The 11,870-nt window shown below is 50.4% G+C and overlaps 1 protein-coding gene and 1 long non-coding RNA gene across 3 annotated transcripts in view; both read right to left on the minus strand.

Moving 5' to 3' along the window:
* LOC118165182 overlaps positions 1–11,870 on the minus strand; it is a 452,777-nt gene that overhangs the window by 376,850 nt on the left and 64,057 nt on the right. The window lies entirely within an intron of this gene.
* The window catches only part of DSTN (destrin, actin depolymerizing factor), an 11,411-nt gene continuing 1,252 nt past the window's right edge, over positions 1,712–11,870 (minus strand). Inside the window, exons 2-4 of the mRNA XM_035323127.1 lie at positions 4,583–4,890; positions 4,269–4,345; positions 1,712–3,068 (exon numbers count right to left, since the gene is read on the minus strand). Coding sequence (XP_035179018.1) covers positions 2,959–3,068; positions 4,269–4,345; positions 4,583–4,842 — 447 coding nt within the window. The 5' untranslated portion in view covers positions 4,843–4,890 and the 3' untranslated portion in view covers positions 1,712–2,958. The remainder of the gene's footprint in view (positions 3,069–4,268; positions 4,346–4,582; positions 4,891–11,870) is intronic.

The following is an 11,870-nucleotide window of genomic DNA, read 5'->3' on the forward strand; positions in this document are numbered from 1 at the left end:
CTGCGTCCTGCTGCAGGGTGGTGGCCTCAGCCCCTTGGGTGGCTGCCACCCCCCCCCCCAAAAAAAAAAACAAACAAAAGCAAACCAACCCTAACACAAAAACCATAGGCTGGAACGAGCTGCTGAGAGTAGCGGGGGGTGGCCATTGCTCCAGAGAGCAGTTGGTGGGCTGGGCCCCAAAGCAGTGAGTGCAATATGATGAAACCCTTTGGTTTTCTCAGTTTGTTGCTCTTGCAACAGCCATTTCCTTTGTTGTGCTCGCTTGTGCAAAAACAACACGCTCAACAAGTGTGCCCACGAGAGCAGTAACAGCACCCCAAACACAGCCAAAATGAGGGGGGACAGGACGCTGTTATTTTTGGAAAGCAGAGAGGAGCTGGTCGTGTTAAGTAACACTGACAGTGGAAACAGGTCTCTGGGGCCAGATATTTCGGCTCCTGGAGTGGCACGGTGGGCCTTTTCTGTCACAGGGTGTCGATTTCCTGATGGCAGGGCAAGGACAGCAGCCTCCAGGGAGGCCAGGCCCTGCTGCCCAGGCCTCTCACCTCTCAGGTACCTGGTGAGCGAGTTGTGCCTCAGGGCAGGTATGAACAAGGGGCCTGGATGCTGGGGTGCTGCAGCCAGGCACTTTATTTAAAGATCAGCGGCTCTGCTTGGTGCCCTGGGACTGCTGGGGACGCTGCTTCCCCTTTTGGTGCAGGAGGGCTCCCGTGTTGAGCCAGCAGCTCCCACCATTTCTCCTGGAAGGACTCCGCAGCCTGCAGGTGCCGGTTATCAGTCGTCTCCTGGACGGGAGTTCCCTTTGTCAGGCACCACTCCCACCGTGTCACTCCCGTTTTCTTATCTGAGCCCGGACTTTGGACAGACAGCAGTGCTGCAGACACCAACGTAAGGACAAACACTTCATGGGGATGATTACCCACCTGGGCGAGGTTTGAGGCCAACCGAGGCACGGACTGGGAGCACCCACAGGTGCCAGCCCAGCTTCCGCACACTCACAAAGCTTTGCTGCGGTGGATCATGTCAGAAACCCCTGTGCTCCCACCCCTGTGGCCCCACGGGTGCCAAGTTAGAGCACACAGACATCGCTTGCCTTTAATGTAAAGCTCCAACACCCAGCCAGAAAGGGAACATGCAGCATTAGGTGAAGGACCACTGCTTCCTGCTCTGCCAAGGAGCTGGGAGGACAAGGAAGCTCTGCGCTCGCAAAGGGGTAGCCCCTAGCTCCATGGGACTGGCCAGCCTGACTCACACCAGGTTTCTCTTTGTTAGGCTGCAAATGTGAGAAGCTTCCCCTAAAGCTCCCCTCCCCGTGGAAATCTGGGTGCAGAGCCTAAAAGGAAGGGAGCAAATGGCATGGGGTGGTGCAGCAGCTGGTAGTCAGTCAGCTGTTACACGTCTGCAAGGCCAAGGGGGGCATTAACACTGCAAAGAAACGAATGTGCTTTCTCCCCAACCCCTCCTTCCCCCCCCCGTGTCTCACCCGTGAGCATCAGCAGGGAGCCGCTGAGCCGTGCCAGCCTCCTGAGCGCCCGGTTTAAGCAGGGCACTCGTGTGTCGGACCCACAGCACCAGCCCCGCCGCAGGAGGGCTCCTCTGGAGGCTGCAGAGGAATCAGTCACCGACCCAGGGGGAGGAAACCCCATTTATTCAGGCTGTGAGAGTTTGGCACGCACAGAACATAGCACAGTAACGCACTGGAGGCTAAGGGTTTGTTTTTTTTTCTTTTCTTTTTTTTTCTCTACAGACATACAGGAAAACTCTATGCAACTCCCATGTACACATTACACAAAGGAAACAGCTTTAATCAACCACTGGTGAAACATGGAAGCTTTTAAGATCTCTGTAGCTGGCACAGGAATGTTCTCTACCCCCCTCCCCCCCCATACAAAAGGCATTTCAGGTCAAACTTTCTAGTAGGTGATATTTCCATGCATTTCTACAGAATTAAAGAAGCTAACAGACAAAAAGCCCAGATCGAGCCGTATTAGTCAGGCTGATTGGTTCTACTAAGTTAAATCAATAGTAATTATGGACAAATGGACCAAGTGACCAAAGACTGGGGCTGAGAACACCACTTTTCATCTCGTAATATTTTTCAAGTGGCTCCTTCTCGTCGTACTACCCATAGCTGGAGAGCTCTGATGTAAGAATCTGCACTTGTAAAAGCCTTAGAAGCATCCGATCCGCTATAAGTGTGTATTAGTGAAACTAAGGTAGTTCTAAATTAACCTATGTCAACAGAAAAGCATTTTTAATAGAATTGTTCAGGCTTGGGAGAGACCTCAAGACACTTCATAACAAGGAACCTGTAGAACAAGTGAACCTTTAAATATCACTGCAGAGTGAGTTTATGAGAGTGATTAGGACTCTTTCTCCAGAAAAGCGTGTCTATTTTATCTCTATTTTGATTTCATAATTAACCTGAATTAGTATGGCTCTGCAACTGCAAGCACGCAGAGTTTAACCTGTTCTGGTGCTAACAGGTTGCTTTAGCCTACCTTTAACTACAGGTTTACAGCTTTTCAGTTTTGCATCATACAGTTACAGGGGAAAGTTTTGAGTTTGGCAATTTGGCCAGTAGCCTCGAAAAGACTAACTGAGTTTACCTTAATTACAATTTAGAAAAGAACAGGAACCAGACTGTTCTCAAACCTCCCACCCCTTACATCGCACGACACACTGCTGCACTGGACCAAAATGTTTTGGAGACCTTTAGTGTTAATCAGCTGGGGACAGTATTGGGCTGGACAACCAATGCAAATATTAATACACCAAGATAAATCCTTAATTTGATTTATTTATGGTCATTTGTACATACAAGCTACATCTTCATAATCTACTTTATTCTATGACAGCTTCCCTACAGTTAGTGAAACCCTTGCCTAGAATGGATGTTTTACATAACTGATATATTAAAACATGGAATGCTTGTAGAGTTGTGGCACTGTATGACATCTACACGGGACTTCCTTCAAAAGCTACGACTAGGGAGCCTCCTAGCTTCTCAGCAATACAAGCTCGGTTGAGGTCCTCTGGCCCATTTGCTTGGCATTCATGCTTTATGCCTAAAAAAAGAGGCAAAACACTCAATAACGCAGCATTTCAGTATGCTAGTAATCAACCAAAGAAACACATTTAGTAGTAATATTAGAACAGGCAATCTGCTCACTCAAGCAGTCAAGCCCTGCCTTAGCTTAGGAGAACAAAGGAATTTGGATGTTCCCCATACGTCACAGGGGACATCTGGCTACACACCACCACGGAAATACCTGGGAGAACATTCTCACTAGCTCAGTGCTCGCTGTCAGCCCTCTCACGGCAGTTGTGAGCTAACTGATCTCGTTTCCAGTGCTACCCAGGATGTGGCAGCTGAGGGAGCTACAAGCACGCACTGAGATGGCTGACAAAATCCAAGTGGGAACTTGCTGCAGACACTGCAAGGACTGTGCCCGTACACAGAATTAACAGCGGTTTCTGTTTTGGAGGGCAGGGAGCCCAACGCTGCCTTATGTGGAGAAAAGCAGAAAAGGCACGTTACTCCTTTTCTGTTTCAGCCTGGACATGTGCAGCACGCCACATTATCCCCGAGCAGTTCCAACCCACTGGCGAGTCGTCCTGTGACGACTGGCACCGCTGTGTACTGCTGCCGTCAGCCCTGCGCTCTGCGAGACTTTGGCCCGGGCACAAAGAGCTGCAGGAGCAGTGCTGCCTGGCCAGGAGCCATCGCCATCGTTTACCTAGAATGAAATTTCTCAACGCTGCAGCAAGGTGTTTACTCCTTAGTTAGTGGTGCCTGACAGGCTGAATGAAACTCTGCTTCTCCACTCAGAGATGCGATGCCTTTGAAATGAGTAATGACAGTTGTGTGGCTAAATCGAGTGGCTTGTTAAATACTACTACAGCACAGTAAGGTTACAAGACTCTGTATTTCAACAGGCGCAGGCCTGGAAGTCCTCTGCCACACGTGAAATCCAGGTCAGTGTTAAGGATCTAACGGTTTGTAGGCTGTATGGTGCAAACCAGTTGCTCCGTGCAACTGGCGTCGCACTCTTGTCCTGAGCTCAGCTCTAGCTCCTCTAAAATCTAACACAGTTGGACATTTTAAGTTTTAGCCAGAGCTTATTGAGCTCTGTCTCAGCACATTTTACCTGTGAAGTTCTCACCTCACTAGCACCTCAAAGAAGCCAATTAGTCAATGGTTAAGCCTTGCTGTGTAAGCATCTCGGAGGCATGGCACAGCTAGGAGCACTGGCTGCGCTACGTACCTTGAAACTTCTTTTTGATTGCATCCTTGGAGCTTGCGTAGATCATCTTACTTTTGAGAGGTGCTTGTTCTGGTGCCCTAGTGGAAAACACCAAAAATAGTGAAATTAGTGGCATTTATCATCCAGCAAGGCCAGAAACAGCATCCTGCCAATTATGAACAGGCGAAACCCCTCCTGGCTCACAACACAAGCATCAGGCTGTTCTGTGCACTTTAAGCCTGCCATCTTGCAGGCCCAAGCAAGACACATGCTCCCAGACCTCACCCAGCCTTGGACCTCACGCTAGGAATGAGTGAGCTGGCAAGACTGCTTACCACAAGAAGAACATCAGCTCTTCTTTTTTGGATTCCTTGGTCTCGAAGCTTGCATCATACAAGGCATAACGGCAATCCTTCTCAGGAAGCATCTGCACAAAATGCTTGAAAGGGTCGGTAACTGTCACACCGACATCTCCCACTAGAATCTCTTTGCCTTCTTCCACGATAATGCACTTTTTGTCTGGACTGAGGCAGAAGATGACAGCCTTCTTCCTCTTCTTGATTTCCTCAGGCGTAGAGCACTTCCGCACTTTCATGTCATAGAAGATACGGCATACCTCATCGGCAACTTGTACTCCAGATGCCTGCAAAGATGAGAACAAACACCTTTAGAGCCACCGAGTGTTTTCACACCTATGTTACTGTACTGCCTTAAATCTGAGGCTAGAAGACAAGCAGTGCTTGCAGTAGTCAGGGAAGGCTACAGGCCCTCCTTCTGCAGTCCAAGTAAAGAATCTGGAGCCTCGATGCTGCCCACAGCCAGCTGCCAAACCAAAACTATTCCGAGCAAGGCACAATCCTACTTATATTAGAACATAGTTTCAGAGCAGCTTTACACGCACATCCACCCCTTGTCCTCTGAGGTTCAGCTGCGGCAGATGCTTTGGCATCGCAGCAAGTTGATGTTGTTAGCCACTGCAGGCAGGCTGGGCAATCAGGTCTACCACGATCACTTCTATTCAGTTTCCTGGCCATCTTTAGCATAGTTGCTATCAGCTTCAGCAACAGAGGTGAAACATGGTCAAACTCCATGCTCGTCACCTGGACTTGGTTTAGAGGTCAACAGAGATACAGTGGGGGTACTGTGATACAGCTTCTAGCCACGAACAAGCTCACATTTAGAAGTTGCTCTTGATTCAGCATTTTAAAGGGAGAGCTTGCAAGGCTCACAGTTAGTCTACTTCCCAGCAGTTCCTCCATCAGTAAAAAGGCAGCTTGCTTTAGTCCCCTCCCCCCCCCTTTCTGATGAGAAATCCCGGTTCGTTAGTGGCATCCTCCTGTGCTAATCGTGACAGAAGTGCAGATCCTGCACCACCAACCTAAAGCTAAAGGCAGCTGCACGGGACTGAGGACAAGACCTAGCAGGAACGCCAAGAGGCGGAACTGCAATTTCAGTCTGCTGCTTTTTTGTGAATGCGAAGGGAGAGAAGAGGTGGCAGGATGGAAGTGTTTGTATCTGGGTTTTATACTGGGAATGCAGCAAAGTTTGAGAGCTTGAAGTCAGCTGTGCACTAGGGAACACTGCAGTACGGGAACCACACTGGTCATTGCTGGAAGAACACGGCCAGAGCAGTGAAAAGCTAGCCGAAGCCTGCCCAACACCCATCTATCTGTTCCAACCACACCATGCCGTGTAAACAGCACGACTCCTTTCTAATAGTGCCTCTTTCCCCTGTTGCTGCTGGGGCTTCCAAAGTCAAGTAACTTGATGCTCAGATATGGCAATTCCTATCTCAGAAGGAAAAACCACCCTCCTCCCTCTGTGTAAACTGCCACACGTCGCAGTTCCGAGCAGGCAGCACCACCAGACAGGCAGGTAAAGCATCACGTGAGAGAAACCAACTGAAAAAGACTAAAGGTTGTTACTCATTTTAGTTCCCCCTTAAGCTCAGCCCCAACGCATGCCTCACTGATTCTTTTTGTGGGGAACATGAGAACATCCCCACTCTACCAAGGTATAAACAAGCAGAGTTTGGGCAGAAAACCAGGGAAACGAGAGGTGAAGGTGAACTGCCCAGTGCTAACCTCCTGTCCTTAAGAGACACGAAGGACTGGATGGCTACTTCACACAGCTTTTTTTTTTTCAAAGCCTTGACCAAGGCCTGCCATCATCACAATTCAGATGACCTCAGGTTTTCTTCCACCTAGACTTCTCCTGTAGCTTCCAGGAGCTAGCACAGCTCTGCTAAGCCAGCAGAGGTTGTCCCAAGCACACACAGCTGGCACTGTCGATGACCATGGGGGTTTGCCTTGATTTTCTACGAGCAGCACTTGGGAGATCTGGCTGCCAATCCTACACAGCAACGAATCTGAGCTGGAAGCTTGCTTTAGGGGCAGCCTCAGCTGCCTAGCAGGTGGCCACCCTTCTGCACGTCCCCAGCAGCACAAGGAAAAGTCAGCAGAGAAAGCTTATTCAAGGATAAATTCAAGCAAAAGCGCAAAGATCGATCTGAAGTGACTCACTGCTCTGTCACCTCCTCCATACCGAGGGACTGCACTTTGACATGTAACTACTGAGTAAAGGTCTTGTTCCTCCTGTCTCTGAGGCTGGTGTAGAGAAGAACTCTCTGGGAAGACTCAAAATAATACAGGATTGCCCTAATAAAGCTAACAGCACAGCAACTGGGACTATTGCATCATTCACTAAGGTTGCCTTGAGTTCACTGTGGATCAGCCTTTTTTTTTTTTTCTCCTTTTTCTACGAGGTTTGTCTTCTAGCTAATGGCTCCTCAGCAGCTGACAACAGACTGAAGGCTCAGCTTTTAGGTTCACAAAAACCTTAAGATTTTGTGTAGAAAATGCAGAGAAAGGCTGAACTAGTGCAGTCTAGTAATGCTATAAAAGCAGTTAACATCAACTACCTCCACTGTTATCAACTCTTGATCTTTGCTCCAAAAGGACATTGTTACTCAGCGGAGAGCCTGTGCTTGTGCTGCTGCACGGCCAGAAGCGTGCCTCCACGCTGGGAGACGAGTCGTTTCCTTATAAAGGAACCGAGCACAGCTGGCAACCGTGTTCAGATTCCAAGAATGTTGAGAGCATTCGGTCTGGAAACTCAAAATTCACTCTCAGTCTGCAGCTGATAACCAGGACTGAGCAGAGCCCGAAGGGACAACAGTTAAGGACTGGATTTTTTTATACTTTCCAAAGTAAAAGGTCGTTAGGAGCTGGTGCTACTCTTTTTCACAGCTGCTGTCAACCTCTGGAGTCATCGCACAAGGCTGATGCTGGCAGTTATTACATTGCCAGGGACAAACCAGATATCTTCAGCCTGAGGAAAACCTTACAGCTGTGTCACAGCATGGCTGGAAAGGAACCCACAAACTCCCAGTGCAGCTCACTGCTTCCGAAAAGGAGGTAAATGCCTGTAACAAAGGGACTCCCCTTCAGCATGGGGCTTGTGCCATGATGGGAGCATTGTAAACACACTTAAAATGGGGAAAAAAAAAAAAAAAAAAAAAAAACCGCACAGCTTTTGTTGTAATTTTAAATGCTATTTTGTTGCAATTGTGCAGGGCAGCAGGGGGATGTCTGCAAAGGCCACTGCAGCAAGGAGAAGCACCAGGCTCCTAAGTACATGTTCTCATGTTGGGTTTTAACCCTGCCTCTGCTGGCTGGCCCTGAAGAACAGCTGGCGAGGAGCCTCCACCCGCCAGTAGCGACCGAATAAAGCGGCTGTTTGTTAGCCTGGATCCTCTCTTTGGCCCAGCACCACTCTGCTCGAGGATTCAATACAGCACATTCTCTTTGTGTGTGTGCGCACACTGACTGGAATACTGCTGAGCTCAGAGAGAGGGCTCGGTTCTGCTCCTTTTTAGTGTAAAAGGACTTGCCCAGCTCTGGACCGCACACAGAGTTGCAGGGGACACAGCGACCCCTCAACACAGGCAACAATCCCTTAACACCGTGCTCAGGGGGCAACAGGGGAGAACAGCACAGCCGAACAGCCAGGCTGCTGCCGCTCCAGGGCCTGCCAACCCCACCGAAACAAGGCAGCAGCAAGGAGGCACGCCACCAAACCATCACAATCTGGAGAGATGACGACACTACAGCACATCCAGGGCGACATGCGAGCAAGAATGTGCAAGTCCCTCTGTGGGGTTCGGCAGAAACGAGCCCTCTCCCCCTGTTTCCACGCGGTTCCCCCGAGGGCAGCGTGCCCTGCGGGCAGTGCTGCCGCCCACGATGCCCCAGAGCCCTTCCAGCAGTGCCCCCATTGTATTTCCACGCAGCCTGCTGTAGGCACATGAGGTAATGGGTGCATTAAATGCCTCGTCAGCTTGCGCTGCGGTAACACAGCAGCTCTTATTCCCCTCACAAAGCCCTCGCTCCTGCCTCGAGTGCAAAGCGCCACCAAAGCCCCGCGAGAGCAACTTCAACAAGGAGATGCATCAGATCCTCGACAGACTGGGTTTGTAGCAAGCCTGCGTTGAAACGCAGCTCTGCCAATGAAATTTGCTTGCGTTTTGTTAGAAAGCGCTGTGACCTCCAGTATTTTCCCTGAATATTTAAAATATTTTACATAAAACAAGTCCTTGCTCCTTCCTCACCTTTAAGCCAGACAGGACAATTAATGCCCAGTTTGTCTCACAACAAGCTGGAAAGACTAAACTTGTTTTTAAGTGTTGCACTGATAACTTCACACCGTAGCCTTTCTTCCCTGTAATCAGTGCCCGAGAGCCCTCGGCAGCGATGCCCGCACAGTTATCTACAGAAACATTTTGGGAGCCAGTTCCGGACTTGTTTTGTTTGGGAACCACGTGCACACGCTGCATATACCAGCACGGCCTACCCACAGCTTCTCAAGTGGAAACTTTTGCTTCTCAGAGAAGCACCATCAGTTTTTCCACCGACACCATGCACACACCGAGGTGTGCCTGCCTTAACTGCAGAGATTTGAGAGCGGCACACTTCCCTGTTCTGCCTCACTGCCATCTATTTGCCTCCCAGTTTCGTGAGCAAACACCTCCCTAGGCCTGGCGTACCACCCCACACCACCCCTCCTACCTCCCTTACAAACCCCTCCCTGCTGCCAGAACCGCCCGGGGAAGCAGGCGGCGCTTCCACCTGACTCAGCGCCGTGTCACAGCACATGCCTGCGACCAAGATTTTCAATTAAAACTGCTGGCACCTGACCGCTCGGGGACAGCAGCCTTCCCAAAGCTGTCCCCTGCGTTGCCACGCAGCACCGAGACCTCGCTGAGTGAACGCAGCCAAGGCGGACACGAGGCCGCACGGGCTGGCTGCAGTCAGCAGGAGATGAGCTGACGCCTCTCCTGGGCCTGCTTCCGCACTGAGGTGTGAGCCACGGCCCAGAAGCAGACTGAAAACAAGGGTACTTAAACACATCTGGGTCTGGAATATGGCTTTGCTTTTCATCTGTTACCAAGATAACCCCTGTGATAGCAGCACTCCCACCGTACAGGGTAGGAAGGAGGCAGCACTGCTTTGACTTCATTCCCGAGGACTGGCACCCATGTGGGAACAGCAGCGACCTCCGAGTCCCAGCAGGACAATTTCCCCCACTGCCCATGGCCAGACAGACAGATGCCCACATTACACCGGGCAGTCTGTGCACCTGAAGAAGCCTGAAGCTTCAGTTCTGACCTGAAGCACAACAGGAAACATAACTGCCTTTTTTTTTTTTTTTTTTTAACTGCTGTTGTGTAAGAGGCCATTATTTACACACCATAAACCAGCAAGAAGTACGGGGCTATTTGCATATCACTTGCAGGCAGACCTTGCCAGCTGGACTCGAGTTTTTTTATTTTGCTTTATTTGGTCTTTTGCAGGGAGGGCACAGGGAAGGGAATCAAAACTCTATTCAGCTATTTCTTTTCCTGCCAACAGGGGGGCTACCAACTAGGCAAGGAGAGATGAGGTGAGCAATCACAGAGAGACAACGAGGAAAAAAAAATAACCTCTCTCCCAAATTGCTGGAGGTTACTTCCTCTGGCTGAAAGCTGAGGAAAGCATCACCTTCGCTCAGCTATCGTGAGGCTCGCTCCTGGTAATTGTCAGGGTAGGCAGAACAAGCACTGCCTGCGGAGAGAGGCAGTCCCGGCAGCACTGCTGAAAAACAGGAAGTGTGGCAGCCAGGGGGAGGGCAGAAATTTTGAGCAGCGCCTGTTCCTCCACTGAAATACACATTTGTGAGGTAATGCGGGTGTAAGCTGGTACTCAACGGGACTCTTGCCGGAAAGCAAAGCTTCTTAGGAGCACATTCAGCACAGAAATCAGCCAGTATGAGCCCAACTGTCCACGAGAATTTCCTCGTGGTCCTCTGCACTCCTATGTTAATTAACCTCAGGATCACCCTTAAAAACAGCTTTTGAAGGCCTTCCCTGGGCATCCCAGACAATTGTTATCAAGATATCCTTGAGACTGCTGCCAATAGCAAGCAGTCAGGCTCCAAACACCTTCAGATGCAAGTTCTGGCTGTCCGCAGGCTCTCCCGCATGAGATTGCTGAGCTCAGCCCTCCTTCCCCACTGGAGCCTCCTGGTAGTGCTATCCCGGCGGTGCGAGCAGGAACACGCCACACACCCACACCACCCATTGTCAGGAGGCTGTCAGCTCGCATACGAGGCGCCTGTACCTTGTAATTACACGGACTGGGGAATACTGTTGACTAACAATGAGGAAAAAATGATTTGCACGGTCCTCCAAAGACCGTGGAATCATTAATCCAGCAGCAAGGAAACCGCACCTTATGGCAAGACAGATGAAAGTAGAAAATCCAATGTTCTTTTGTTGTAAAGTGATGCCCTGCTGCTTGGTGTTATGGTACCCTGCCAAAAGGTACACTCTGCCTAAAAGCAAGATCATTTGCTGCAACTAGAACACATCTAAAAACATAGCAACCAAAAAAAAAAAAAATACAAAAACCAGTCCCTGTTCCAAAAAGGAGATCACTATGAGAAATACTAGTTCTGGCTGACTTGGGAATTGCCTGGTTCTGAAGCAAGATGCAGCCTTGCCGAGGAGTCATTTTAATCTAGGTTTGCGTACTGCAGAGGTGGTAGCTAGCTTGTTCAGACAAGCCTATTTTAAACAAGAGCTGCAAGTCTCGTCAGACTTTCAGCAGCTTCATCTGCAACTCCCATTAGCTCTGCTCCACGCCGCAGCCTGGCCGGGGATGCTTCGGCTGCGTTTTATAGGAAGCGGGGAGCTTAACAGCACATCCTGTGCGCTGGGGCCGCGCGGGATGGGAGTTCATCTGCGAGCTGTGCCCTGTGCCAGGGCCGCTAACGGTGAACGCTGCGGGTGGGCTGCGATGCCCTTCAGAGCTAGCGGTGAATAACCTAATGGAGCGTTAAGAGACATGGAAACGTGCGAAAATAGGGCGGTAATTAGAACTGGGGGAGCTAATTCATGCGAATTCATCAATCTCAGCCGTGCGGGTTAAACGGGGGGGGGGGGGGGGGTCAAACTTCGCCTTTACCCACCCGATCCGCCGGGGCACAACGGCTGGGCGGCTTTTTGGGGGCGTTTCTCCCCTTACGGCCGAGGCAGGGCTCACACCCTCCTCCTCCTCCGGCCTTGGGCGCCTCCCCCCCCCCCCC

The sequence above is a fragment of the Oxyura jamaicensis genome, chromosome 3 (assembly GCF_011077185.1).
Source record: "Oxyura jamaicensis isolate SHBP4307 breed ruddy duck chromosome 3, BPBGC_Ojam_1.0, whole genome shotgun sequence".
In the NCBI taxonomy this organism is placed as follows: domain Eukaryota; kingdom Metazoa; phylum Chordata; class Aves; order Anseriformes; family Anatidae; genus Oxyura; species Oxyura jamaicensis.